This window comes from Anabrus simplex, chromosome 1, assembly GCF_040414725.1.
Source record: "Anabrus simplex isolate iqAnaSimp1 chromosome 1, ASM4041472v1, whole genome shotgun sequence".
NCBI lineage: Eukaryota > Metazoa > Arthropoda > Insecta > Orthoptera > Tettigoniidae > Anabrus > Anabrus simplex.
This window is the reverse complement of record NC_090265.1, coordinates 61,736,844-61,751,738: the sequence shown is the minus strand read 5'-3', so window position 1 is coordinate 61,751,738 and position 14,895 is coordinate 61,736,844. Positions and strand designations below refer to the sequence as shown.

Below are 14,895 nucleotides of genomic sequence, written 5' to 3'. Positions count from 1 at the left end.
GGGGCTTTACGTCGCACCGACACAGATAGGTCTTATGGCGACAATGGGATAGGAAAGGCCTAGGAGTTGGAAGGAAGCGGCCGTGGCCTTAATTAAAGTACAGCCCCAGCATTTGCCTGGTGTGAAAATGGGAAACCACGGAAAACCATTTTCAGGGCTGCCGATAGTGGGATTCGAACCTACTATCTCCCGGATGCAAGCTCACAGCCGCGCGCCGTATGGCTTTTAGTGCCAGAAGCGTCTGAGGACATGTTTGGCTCCCTTGGTGCATCTCCTCCTGTTTGATGCCCACGGGCAGCCTGAGTGTCAGGGAGTGAGATGATGATAATGAAGTAGGCCTACAGAGAGGTGAAACTCGGTGTTGGCACATAGCCTTCTCCTGTTGAATAACAACAACAGGTCTGCTCAAATACTAGAACCGCGGGGATCTGTTTACCCCCTAGAACCACGGCTGGGTCACTTATGACCCACCCTTCCTTTTTGTGATTATTAATCTTTTCCGAGATACAGGAAAGTGTTCACGGCATATTTGGAGCCTTCCTCTACCGCCATCCAATACTTCTGCCCATATTTTTCTGGTTTCGAGGCTATACATTGCAAAACTTTACAGCGGCATATTAAAGGGAAGAGCTGCTAGTCAACAGTTATATATACTCCAGGTACAAAGCTACATTGGGAATTTGCAATGAAGGCGTGTCGGATTTCTGACACCAATGCAAATTTGTCTTCTTTTAGTCTTTCTGACCTTGTAGATTTAACGTCAAATCTCAAGAAATGCATTATTCTCTGAATCTATCATGAACCATTGTTGATTTTACAATAGGATTGCCCCACTTCTCTGACCACAATGAGTCCAGTTCTAAGCCTTTAGCTCCTATGGCACCGCGAATGTACAATATAGCAAGAAAGGCTTCCATCTCCTCAATCTTAAGACACCAATCATCTGACAACCGTACACTATGTGCGTCAGTCTCAGTACATGTCACAATATGTTTCAAAATCTTGTCCGTGATCATAAGTCGCCAAGCCCTTGCGCAAATCTCCTTCACATTACGTTCAGCATGTGCAGTAGGTCCAGCGTGATCTTTCAACACATTTTGAGCTGCACGTCTATCAGCTGTAACATTACCAATTACCCCAACTTTCCAGGTCGTACCATCTGGAAATACAATTTCTGTACCTGCTGGAAGCTGATTCAGGCCCTCAAAACAAAGCCTGCCTCGTTTCACTGATGGCGCATCCTCTCCGTTATCGTCAAATTTACAATTTGTTGATCGTTAGCGATGACCTCCTCTCCCGTTGAAGGAACTGAACAGTGCTCCTGGCCACGCCACCTTTGACGACCGCGAGAAGTCCCTGGCATTGTAAGAGTTTATTAGATACAATGTTAAAGTATGCCTTAGTTTTTCCACCCGAAAATAATATTTACAAGTAAAAATGCACCGAGCTATATAAACCTAATAGCCTGAACATAAAAATCACAGTGATAAAGAAACTGTAAAGTAAATACTTTTAGGCCTGAAATTTGCAAAGTATGTAAATTATAATCCATACGTTGCAAAATGAAAGTTTAGAAATTCATACCTGCTCTATCAGGATTTGCTACAACTTCAAATGGCATGGCATCATCATCTTCTGATAATGAATCTGAAGGTATGAGCTGTGATCCATCATCATACGAAAAATCCATGGGTTCCCCTTCAGATTCCTCATCGGAAATGTCATTTATGGCATCAATAATACTTTGTTCAGTAGTAAATCATTGACATGCGGCCACTGTCAACTATTCACACACTATCTAAACACCGGTATTGCAAAACTAACAACCTATTGTACAACAAAGTGTGAGTAATGTCCTTACTGCATGATTGTTCAGATGTGACTAAACGGTTTTGTAGTTCTCCCTTCCTCCAAAGCCAATGCGATGTTGTGGCTTGGGCACAATATATATGCTTGGAGAATCCCGGTGACACATGGACTAAAAGTATAAGAGGCTAAATGGAAGAACAGATGCTAACACATAATTTTCAATGACGGGTCAAATCTGACCCAGCCGCGGTTCTAGGTAAATCTGGACTTTTTAAACAGGGGGGTGCCCCCTGAAAACTAAAATTATGTGTGGTTGTTAACGTCCCTTATTTATGAAAAGTCATAAAAATCTAGCACTCCAGGTAGATACACAAAGAAGATAGGCAAGAAAGAACTAACAGCTGGGTCACAAATGACCCAGCCGCAGTTCTAGCATTAACATCCTCATCCGACGGACACATCACTATCAACAGCGTTACATAGGCTCGCTCCATATGTGAATGTAGAGAGATTTGGAATGAATCCAGGATTTTAGCATGCAATCTAGTGATTAGAAATTGTATACCACCATCTCTCCTATGCTGTCGGCCAACATTTTGATGATGAAAACGTTTTCCACCAACAGGACTCGAACTGGCTAACTGTGGTGTCAGACGCTTTAACAATCATAGGCACCAGGTGGGCTAGAAGCAACTAACTGCTGGGATGTTTTGTACACCCGCCTTCCCATGCTGCAGCTGGGAGAGTGAGAAGTCAGCTGGCAGCAGAATTATGCAAAGTTTCAATGTAAAATGAGAGTACTGTACATTGTCAAACGTGCCTTCCCATATGCATGGTGCTAATGAACAAAGGTGTACTGGCTTTTCCAAAGAAAACATGTTGAATATTACATTCATAACCTACAGTTCAGAAGATTTACTTACATAGACTCACTTGTGCATTGTAATATGAGATAACTTTAATTGTTGGTTCAGGTAGTAATTAATAACCTCAAAAATCTAGGTATCTGTTTTTAACATTTGATGTAAGTGTTTGCAAGAGGTAAGTACATTGATGAGTGAAAGATTAGCTCAGGATCTCATTACAGATAATACACAAAGCAATCTAAGCTTTATATTAGGTGTGACTATATACAGGACTGTAGTCGAGGGTAAACGCGGGTATACACCGTATTACTCTGCTTAACTCCACTCATTACAGTAAGCCTTCTGATTTCTTGCATATACCTTCTGCCTTTGTTCCTTTTCTTAATTTCGCCATTCCATCAGCAAGTTTTAAATCTCTGAATACGCTCATAATCACGAACATTGGTGGTTCAGCTTGATGAATAACATCATCAGACTAATAATAAGAATAATAATAATAATTGTATGACCTCAGCTACTGTGTGCAGACATTTTAATTTGACAACATCTGGCTGCCTGCTCATCAATTTCAACTTTCCATTTTAGTCTAAGCCAACTAGATAGCAGAGTACAGCTAATCTCTCTTGGGTGTCTATGGATTTTTAATGAATTTTGTCGGGTAAACACCAAATGCGTCACCAGAGATCTTTTACATGCCGACATAATATGACCTGGAGTGCTGAATGGACTTTTCTCCGCCCTTCAAAAATCCGACTACTACTGCCGGGCTCGAACCCACTATCTTGGGATCTGGTGGCCGACATTCTACCACTGATCTACAGAGGCAGATAATAATAATAATAATAGTCCAGCTCCATGGCTAAATGGTTAGCGTGCTGGCCTTTGGTGACAGGGGTCCTGGGTTCGATTCCTGGCAGGGTCGGGAATTTTAACCATAATCGGTTAATTCCACTGGCACGGGGGCTGGGTGTGTCATCATCATCATCATCATCATCATCATCAAGACGTGCAGGTCGCCTACGGGAGTCAATTCAAAAGACCTGCATCTGGCGAGCCGAACTTGTCATCGGACACTCCCGGCACTAAAAGCCATACGCCATTTCATTTCATTTCATCAGAAGGTCTGTGATTTAGTTAAAAAGTTGCAGACTTTCTGAAGTGGCTGTCATCCAGGTGATTAGCCAACCAATTCTGATATTCCAATTGTGTGCTGCTATCCAGCAACAAAAGCAGAATTCTACTGGATGGATACTATGGTTCAGTATTTTGCTGGGTAACACAGAGTGCACTACGAGAGTGCTTTAACATGTCAACAACAACAACAACAACAACATGATTTTTGACAGTTGTTCAAAACATATTACCTAAGCCAGGATCGAGCCTGCAAACTCGGGATCGTGAGTTGGACACACCCCAGATCTATTGAGGCAAGCATATATCAACTTAATAATGAAGTGTGTATTTCCGATATGTTTGCTGGTCCAGAGAGTTAAGTTGAGCTATGAGGATTAGAGTACTGAGTTATATAGCTGACATGTGTTAACTATATGTCACAAAACTATTTACACAGATTTCATTTGCTGGGTTTCAATTTATGGACCATATTATCATGAATTTTCTCAATTTACTTAAAAATCTTTATAGCCTACATCCAAAACAATCCACACACTATTTAAGTTAAAGATTTACACGAAACAAAAAAACAGTTAAGAATTTCTTGGATCATAGATACAGGGATATTGTAAAGAGTTACAAAAATGTATGCAGATGAGTATAACCATCAGTTGTGGATAGAAGAAATCCTTTGGTATTACTTCCTTAATTATATCCCTGTCAAAGTCATTATTTGCCTTCCTTTTTTCCCCATTGCCACAGTCTTCAGGCATGCAATCACATGGAATGGTACAAGATAAGACTATTTGCAGATGATGATATACTGTACAGAGTAGTAAATAAGATACAGGATTGTGAGCAACTACATTTTTTAAAATTTTTTTTTACAAGTTGCTTTATGTCACACTGACACAGGTAGGTCTAATGGCAACGATGAGACAGAAAAGGGTTGAGAGTAGGAAGGATGCGGACATAGCCTTAATTAAGGTAAAGCCCCAGCATTTGCCTGGTGTGAAAATGGGAAACCACGAAAAACCATCTTCAGGGTTGCTGACAGTGGGGTTCGAACCCACTACCTCCCGAATACTGGATACTGGCAGCACTTAAGTGGCTGCAGCTATCGAGCTTGGTCGCCTACAAAAAGACCTAGACAATGTTGTAAGATTGACAGCAGCCAAGGGTATGACGGTAAACGAAATGAAAAGTCAGGTTGTAAGTTTTACCAAAAGGAGAAGTCCTCTCAGTTTTAATTTACTCATGGGGATAACTGTAAGTACCTGGGTGTTAATATAAGAAATGTTCTTCTTTGTGGTAATTATGTCAACGAAGTTGTAAATAAAGGTTACAGATCTCTTAGTATGATTATGGGGGTATGTAGGGGTTGCAATAAGGGTGTAAAGGAGATAACAAATAAGACCCCAATTAGAGTACATGGTTGCAGTGTATGGGATCCACACCAGGACTGTTTGTTATTGGAACTAGAGAGATCCAAAGGAAAGCAGCATGATTTGCTCCGAGTTATTTCCAACAAAGGAGTACCGTTACAATGTTTGAAAAATATTCTTTGAAAACATAGAAAAGGCTAGGAAAACAACTGATAGGGAATCTGTCATCTGGGCGACAGCCATAAATGCAGATCATTGATGAATGATTTACCGTATTTGATATTTCCCTCTCATACCAATGAAGGTTGTACCAAGACCGAAGCAATGTTTATATTTTTTATGGAAAGTAAACAGCAGTAACACATGGGTACTGAATAAAACTATGGAAACTAACAGAAACAAAGAAGAGCAGCAGCATAAGTTACAAGTGTTGAGACGTACTAATTTACAGAAAAGGTGACAAAAGTATAAAATACATTGGCAGAAAAAGAAAAAGCAATATCCAAAATGTTTATTGTTAGGGAGGTAAAACTTTGATGTGGAAATTGTGATAATGAAACTATCCAAATTATTTGAATATCCATGTAATAAGTGTAAGAGAGGGCCACTTGGCCACTTGATTGAAAGAAGCTCAATAAATATAAATAAATACGGCAATGGATTTGTCTTACAGAGGTCATGGGGTATTCACCAATACACACGTTAATACTGGGTGTAACTACTGTCTGTTATTATGCACTATCAAAGGATAGTGATAAATTGTCAATACGGACCATAATGAAATTCATAACTTATGACGTTACTATGCACACGTTTAGGTATTTAGGAATTGACTTCAACAATGAAATTTCTTTTGACAGATATGAACTAATAAGCAGAAGAACTTCTCACTTAAATAATCTGGTAAAAACAAAACTTCTAAAACCAAAGCAAAAGATCAAGATTATTAACGAGTTCGTTTGGCCGGGTTTGATCTATCCTCTACAATGTGCCCCTCTGACACAACTATCAAACATTTTTCTTAAAGATCTGGACAAAATTATAAGAAGTTCTGTAAAAAAAAAAAAAAAAAAAAAAAAAAAGATGCTGCCAGATGATACTCCAAATTTGATACTGTATAGTGCCAGAAAGGTCATAGGGATGGGAATAATTTGCGCAGAATGGGAAGCAAATACACAGCATTACAATATTTGTAATCGCTTACTCCATGTTCAGGACGTTCACCTACCATATGTAAGGAAGTTACCTGAAGAACAAGATAAGGCACTCCACAGACTTGACATAAAAAAAGAAAGTCTCCCCCCAAAGATTGATGGAAGAAAACTACGTGAAATTATGAGAAATCGATACTTTCAGTCGTGGTGCCACCTACCACACAAAGGAAAAGGAGTAGTATTATATTCAGACTGCCCGAAAGCAAACTCTTGGATGACTCATAAATCACCTCTGTCCTCTTCTGAATACATAAATACAGTAAAGATGACATGCAACCTCACTGCAGTCAGGTCGGTTCCCGGTAGGTCATTCAACACAACCTGTCGCCGCTAAAATGGCTGCAAAACGGAGGACGGACATCGCAGCTATCAACAGAGAGGACATTAAAGCAATGGTCATAGATCCCACCATTCACTTTGAAAGAGACCTTAATCAGGCTCGGGAAGTGGACCTAGAAAAACAAGCTATTTATGTTCCAAGCTTGCCTTACCTTTCATCTAAGTATAAAATACCTATACTTCCTACAAAACTTGAAAGTTCCATTCTGCAAGTTAGAAAAAATAGTAATACAGATACTGAGGGACCCTCTGCAAATCATTCATTTCCATCTGTACCTGAGCATGTGATTGACATTCCTCCCTCACTAACCGTGGGAAAAAAAAGAAGATAACAGCATCAACGATTAAATTTTCATTTCTTGATATTTTTAAACTTCAATGAATTTGAAACTGTATTCCGGATCCAAATGGTCACCATCCTTGGAGGAAGGAAAATTTATTTCTTTAATAAATCTCTCTCTCTCTAGTGTCAAACAGATTCTGAATATAGTGCTGAGGTACAGGCAATTCACCCTCGTACTATTTATACAGTCAATTACCAAAATTGTCGCCAAAGTATAGAGATGGGTGATGCGATGTCCTATCCAGCCCCATACATGGTTGATCAGGGACAGGTCAAGAAAGCCACAGCAGTTGATTAACAGTCTCCAGATTATGTTGTGTTACATGTGCAGGATGACAATGGTTGTTATACTGCTGGGTGAGAAGGTTCCTATGGTTATGCATGAAGGAGAGCAGGACAGGCAGGATGAATTGCTGTATGTATGCTGTGGCTGACAGGGTACTGTTAATGATGATGAGGTGTGTGCAATTATTGTAAGATCCAACTCTCCATACCATAAAACCTTGAATAGGGCCTGACTGTCTCAGATGGATACATGATATTAGGTATCCGTCTCCAGTTCTACGTCGGGCATATATATGTCCATCATTCATGCCTTGGCAAAAGCAACTTTCATCAGTCTATACCACAGATTGCCATAAAACCTTGAAGCATGGAATGTTAATGTAACATCTGCTTATAGTGGCAATCAGTGGGCGAGGCACAAGTTGCAAATAGCCACTATCTGGGCGACAGCCCTAAATGCAGATCATCAATGGTAGATTGATGTTGATGGCCAGTGGAATGCCTTTCATTGGACATAGAGGCCACAGACAGATTTCACTAGTGTTTGTACACTTTGAACAGGATGTTGTAAATATCATAGGCCTACTATAAGAGACGAACAGAGAAGCTGAGCAATGCTTAAAGTGATTGTCTGAGAGTTAAGGTTTTTTAAAAGTAGAAAGATCACAACACGAAGATAAAGCTGGAATTAAAGAGAACAAATCGGAGCATATATTCGTTTATAGGAACGGGAGTTACAGATTGGAATAACTTACCAAGGGAAATGTTCAATAAATTTCCAATTTCTTTGCTATCATTTAAGAAAAGTCTAGAAAAACAACAGATAGGGAATTTGCCACCTGGGCGACTGCCCTAAATGCAGATCAATAGTGACTGACTGAAGGTAGCATCTTAAGACCTGGGAGAACATAATAGGCATCAAAATGTATGAAATCCCTTTTCTCCAGTCTAATCATACAACAATACTGTATTGTCAAAATGTTTTGTCAACAGTTAGAACCACTTTCTTTAATAGAACAAGCCAACAAAAACAAACTGTTGTAGGCTAACCCTTATAACCTCAAACTAAACTGTAACACAGCAAACACTGAGGAAATTTGGCATTAGTAACAACATTTATCAGCATCACAGAACGTATTCAAATCTTTTTTTTTTTTGCTAGGGGCTTTACGTCGCACCGACACAGATAGGTCTTATGGCGACGATGGGATGGGAAAGGCCTAGGAGTTGGAAGGAAGCGGCCGTGGCCTTAATTAAGGTACAGCCCCAGCATTTGCCTGGTGTGAAAATGGGAAACCACGGAAAACCATTTTCAGGGCTGCCGATAGTGGGATTCGAACCTACTATCTCCCGGATGCAAGCTCACAGCCGCGCGCATTCTAATCTTTATAACAGTACAGGAATCTCTGAAATTTCAAAACAGTTATCTATCATCTGTCAGATTTCACGGCCTATCCAACAAAACTACGCCTTTCACAAAATGCAGAAACTGGAAATAATGTATTTTTGGTAGTTATAATTAATTATATTACAGTTTTCTTAAGTAAATGTTGCAATTAACGTCCAAGAAAGATGCAGATATGCAATTAATTACAATTGCAATGGTTCCCTTAATATCGGTAAACCTAAGCCATGTTAATTTTAACTTTTTAAACTGAAAATCAGTACTTGCCTTGGTTGGATTGTGTCCATTTAGTTTCCGAAATTCACTTTCCCACACTTTTACTTTGTATTTAGATTTACGATATTTTAATCTAAAATTTGGGTCTTTAAATAAATCCATGGCAACTTCAGCACTGTCAAATCTATATACAATATTTACAAGCTGCAGGAACAGCTGTTCATGTCTTTTTTTTTTTTTTCTTTCTTGATATTTGGTTGGGCTCTGTATGTAACTAACACCCAGTTCCAATACTTTGTAAATGAAACACTGTCGAACACTCAGAAACATTTAGTTATGGTGACTAAGAAATACTTTATCTCACAGTACAAGGATCACTGGTATGGGTGAACATCTACATCTTGTGGGTGTAAGTGTAATAGTCATAGGAGTAAGCACGGGGACACAAGGTACTATATCTTCACGCCGAAGTGGCTCATCTTGGCGCCTTCTACTTTGACATACGGAACGAGCCGACAATTGGGAAGTACAAAGGATAGCACACAACAACTAAAGGATCTAGTATTAAGGATGGAATAACACAAATGGATGGGTAGAATGTATATATCGCGCAAAGTGAGCTGTTCATGTCATTTGTAAACAAAATTGCACTATTTCAATAAAGCGAGGGAAAATCTACGAGCACGTTCAGAACATGAATATAAATTATTATAATTTCATAAACATTAAATGACATCATAAGAATGAACTACTAATATACTAATTTAAAATGTTACTTACTTTTCTGAAAAAAGTGAAAAATATAAAAGTAATAATTGTCTCATTACTGGCCTGCCATCTGACGGCGTGGAATGTATAAAACATTTTCTTATATCAATTGGATTGGTTCCACGAAATACGCTATTCAAAACTTCGAAATACCTTTAGAATAAGTTTGAGGGGTCACGTGACATGTTATTAGTATCCGCGATTTCACTAACATTCTTACTCCACCCTTCGTTAGGATTAATCCAGTGTAGGATAGAGGTGACAGGTTGGAATGTGGTAATCACCACCCAGTTTCAATTGCCCTATTTCTTTCAAACGTAATTGAATATGCAATTCTTTCTGAGATTTTAGAGCTTTATGTTTCCATTGACATAGTAATTTAGTTGCAATATGAATGTATCAACAATTTAAGCTTTGGATGACTTATGATTCGTCTAGGCCTATAAGATTATTCGTATAGTTGCCTATTCTCACCGCAAGCCCCTTTTCATTTAATTTTACATTCTAATAGTAATTTTTGAGCCTTCCATTTAATATAAAGCATAGGCCTGATAATAACCACCCTCCTCTCGTAGCGGTATTCACCTTCTATTTCTTCTTCCTCTTCTTCTCTTCGTCCAATAACATTTATTGTAAGGTCATCAATCCGTAGAATAGTTTGATGTAGCTCTCCGTAACACCCTATCCTCTGTTAAGCTTTTCACTTCTAAGCGACTACTAGCCTATAGGCTAGCCTACATCTAATCTGTCATATTTTTGCTTTAATGTAGGCTTAACCAGAGCTGCATTTACAACGCAGACTGTGGACTGCAGTCTATGATCCCGCACCACAAAAATAATGCATTTGTTTTAGTATTGCGGTACAGGCCCTCTTATAATCATAAACGACGTCGACGGGCCTTCTATTTAATACTGTTATTAATCTTTACACTGCGATTTATTTCCTTTCGCTGGCTTACCTATTCGACTTTGGTACACTTTCGAGGAAATACTTGCTGGTTTGCTATATTACTTTACTTTACTCCCTGAATCAGGAAATCAGTATTTTGGTGGCACAGTGTTGCCATGTCGCTTGCTGGAGGGATTTCAATATCTATTAAGACCGCGCGAATGGTGTGAAAAAGTTGTTCATAGGGTCAGTTGGTGTATGCATTTCAGTGGGCTTGGCAGACTGATATGTAATAGCAACTCTGGCTCGGTGAGGAAAGCAACGGGAAACTACCTCACTCCTCATTTCCCTAGTACGCCTCTTCAGTGATGCCTAGGCCATCTATGACAGCTGATGGCAGAGCTGTTCAGGATCCCACCAGCGGAATCGCTGACGGACTGAACATACATACATAGATACATACATTTCCTCTAAAGAAATATCGTTGTGTAGTGGAACAATCCCTTGCTGTCTTTATGTGGGTCTGTGTGTATGTAAAATATTTTGTGTATGATGTGTAACGATTGCAGTTTTTTAATCTGCTGTCCTCATACACAAGAACCCTAGGTCATTGTTCTTTAGATATACGTATGTATGTATGTATGTATGTATGTATGTATGTATGTATGTATGTATGTATGTATGTATGTATGTATGTATGTATGTATGTATGTATGTATGTATGTATGTATGTATGTATGTATGTATGTGTTGTGACATTTAGGTCTTTGTGAGTGGCAGCGAATTTTATGTGACGGACTCTACGCCACGTCTTCCACGCCGAGTGTTGACCAATGAAATCAAAGGCGTAATTTTCTTTTCGTTTTTATATAACCTTATGAAGGATGTAGACCAACCTTATCACCACGAGAAGAGACAGATAAATTTATTAATATTGCGGGAATCCAACAGAAACATTACATTTACAACTTCCAATAATATCAAAACTTCTGATTCGGCGACTTAACAAATATTCTTCAACGAGTGTGTGTGACAGATTTATATTATATTACTTTATATTATATTATATTATATTATATTATATTATATTATATTATATTATATTATATTATATTATACTACTTTATTAATTAATTCCAACGAGCCAAAGGCTCATATACAGGAGTTGTACAATACAATTTTTGTAGCGTCTAAAATTAATATGATACATATACATTGGCTGCAAATAAATACATAAATTTGTTATAATGAACGTTACTCTAAATATTTCCTTTTCGTTACCATTACACAAAGTCTTATCAAGAAAGTCATCTACTTACTTAGGTACTGATTCCATAGCACTTTCTTTAATTTAATTTTGAAAGATGACAGATTGGAAACTGATTTTAAATATCTTGGAAGGTGATTAAATGATTGAATGGCTGAGAACTTAAAGTTACAGTTGCCATACTTATATGAGTGTATTTGAAAGAGAGCTATGTCACCTGTTTGTCGTGTGTTATAATTATGAATGTCTGAATTCAGGGTGTGGTTACTATCGTGCAGGACACTGTTTAGTTTAATTTTGTGAATTAATATTGATGATCTAAAAGCAGTGCACATAGATAAGGGCATAATTTTACTATTAGCGCATAGAACTCGAGTGGGTGTGTCAAAAGGAAGATTACCGTATAGATATTTTATTGCTGTATATTGTATTACCATAATTTCATGAAAGACTGTCTTTCTGCAACGAGACCAAATTACGTTTAGGTACTGTAAGTGACTGTGGATGAGTGAGTAATATACTGTAAGTAGAAATTTCCTACGGACAATATATCTTAATCTTGTCAAAAGTCCAGATACTAGAGCTATCTTTTTGAAATGTAATCAACATGCACTACCCAGCTTAAATGTTTATCTATTATTAGACCCAGATATTTAAAGTGATCGGCTTCACCTATTTCCGTGTTGTTAATATATATCTTTGAATGATTAATATTTTTATACTCGGCTTAGTTATTATCATATATTTAGTTTTATTGACGTGCATAGTTAATTTATTCACACTGAGCCACTTGATTATTGCGATGATGTCTTCTTGCATATTATTGATCACCGAGTCCACTTTGTCACCAGTGTAGAATACATTTGTGTTATCAGCGTAAAGCATAATTTTACCTTTCAAATTTAGAATATTTATATCATTTATGTATATCAGAAACGAGGTAGGGCCCAAGATAGACCCTTGTGAAACCCCAAAATTTACCTCCTTGTCCGTGCTCTGATAACTATTGACGGAAACAAATTGCGTTCTTCCGCTAAGGTAGCTGCGGAACCACTCTAATGCAACACCACGAATTTCAGCATCTTCTAATTTAGATAACAGAATTTCGTAATTTACCGTGTCGAAAGCTTTAGCGAGATCAATAAACAATCCGGCCGCAATCTGGTTACCGTCAACGCTTTCCTGAAGCATCGACATACGGTCAGTAACAGCAAGTCATGTGCTGGAATTCTCCCTGAAGCCATACTGGGATCGATAAAAAATCGGTGTTTTTTAAGCAAAGCCAATAGTCTTACCTTTATAATGCTTTCTAATATTTTGGAAATGATGGGTAGTATGGATATAGGTCTATAGTCCCCTGCGTTATTAGTGTTCCCTCCTTTGAAAATCGGGATAACTTTAGCAATTTTTAAAGCCTGCGGTAGCACCCCAGTTGCCACGGGTTCATTAATTAATGCAAAAAGCTTAGTTGTTAGCTGTTCATCAAAACTTTTGATCATAGTAGCTGTAATCCCATCTACTCCACAACTTTTTTTACCTTTTAAATTCTTAATTATACATTTGACTTCCGTGTTATCTGTTGGATATAAAAAAGGGATTCAAGCTGGCGGTTACTATTCAGATCTATGATATCATGTGTGGTTATCTGAGATGCAAGATTTTCGGCTATGCATGTAAAATAGTTATTCAATTCAATAGCAATTTCTTGTTTATCATTAATTACCACATTCCCTATTGAGAGAGTTTTGCAAGTTTCTGAGCTGTGCTTTTTGTTATATATAATTTCATTCGAAATTTCCCACGTTTTCTTAGGATTTTTATCATACACGTTTAATTTTTCCGAATGATAATTTGTCTTAAGTTTTCTTTTTAGGAATGTTACTGAATTTCTACATTTAATGTATTCCTCTCTAAAAGGAATATTATCTTTGTGTTGCCCAATCTTAAGTTTATAGTGTAGAGTGTTCCGTCGCTTAACGAGTTTTATCAATTCAGATGTTATCAGGGAGTTGCCACATCTATTTTGAATGCATTTTTCTGCTTTATGGTATGGTGATTGCCTCTATTTGTGTTTTTTTGATTTGAGTAATAAGGGAGTTGTACATGTGGTTCATCTTAATTTCCTGGGCAGAATGTCTTGCATTATCTGGCAGGAAATTAGTGTTATTTAAATTGATTTCATCCTTACATTTTAAGGGTAAATTCAAAGTGTTGTTTTGGATATAGATTCTCTTATGTGGCCATACAGTATCTGTGATAAGGATGTTATGATCACTTATGTCATTATCTACATTCGAAACTGTGAAATATATTTTATCTGTGCTAACTGCTACATGATCCAGAAGAGTCGATGATTTGTCAGTCGTTCGTGTTGCATAAATTTTGTTACACAGTGTGAACCCATAGCATGAAAGGATATTTATATACTACTTTTTAAAATGATCTTCAGTAAAAGTGTCAATATTTGTATCACCGATAAAAACAAGGAGTATTGTTACTGAGAAAGGAAATTTTCCAAAGACGTTAAGATGTTAAAAATGACGTTGCATTGCCCCTCACAGGATTGTATCCTCCAATTATATGCAGACTATCTGAATTGGAATTACCAGCTGAGATGTCTCCCCAAATCTCAACCCAGATCAAGCTGTTTCATTTCACATTTCTTAAGAATTTTAAATTTCCACTTTTTATGGATAAATATTCCTGACCCACCATACCCCTGTATATCTCTGTGAGCAAACAAACATTAGTAGTTAATTAAATTGTAATACTTGGCCTTTAGGAAAATATAAAATAATGATATTATGAAATAAAAATTCATTATGGAATTAATTAATTAATACGAAACCGTGTGCCATGTTATTCACAACATTAAGGAATTTAGGACGTCAATGGAACCATGAGTTACGCTGAAGGATAGAGCTAGAAATATACTTGATGCACACAGCGAAGGACGCTCTCAATGGATAGTCACTAGTCCATTTGCTCACTTGCTG

General features: G+C 37.8%; 1 protein-coding gene across 1 annotated transcript in view; it reads right to left on the bottom strand.

The window, feature by feature from the left end:
- The window catches only part of RecQ4 (RecQ4 helicase), a 136,881-nt gene extending 127,723 nt beyond the window's left edge, over positions 1–9,158 (bottom strand). The window contains exon 1 of the mRNA XM_067153624.2: positions 9,027–9,158. Coding sequence (XP_067009725.2) covers positions 9,027–9,137 — 111 coding nt within the window. The 5' untranslated portion in view covers positions 9,138–9,158. The remainder of the gene's footprint in view (positions 1–9,026) is intronic.
- Positions 9,159–14,895: the final 5,737 nt, after the last annotated feature.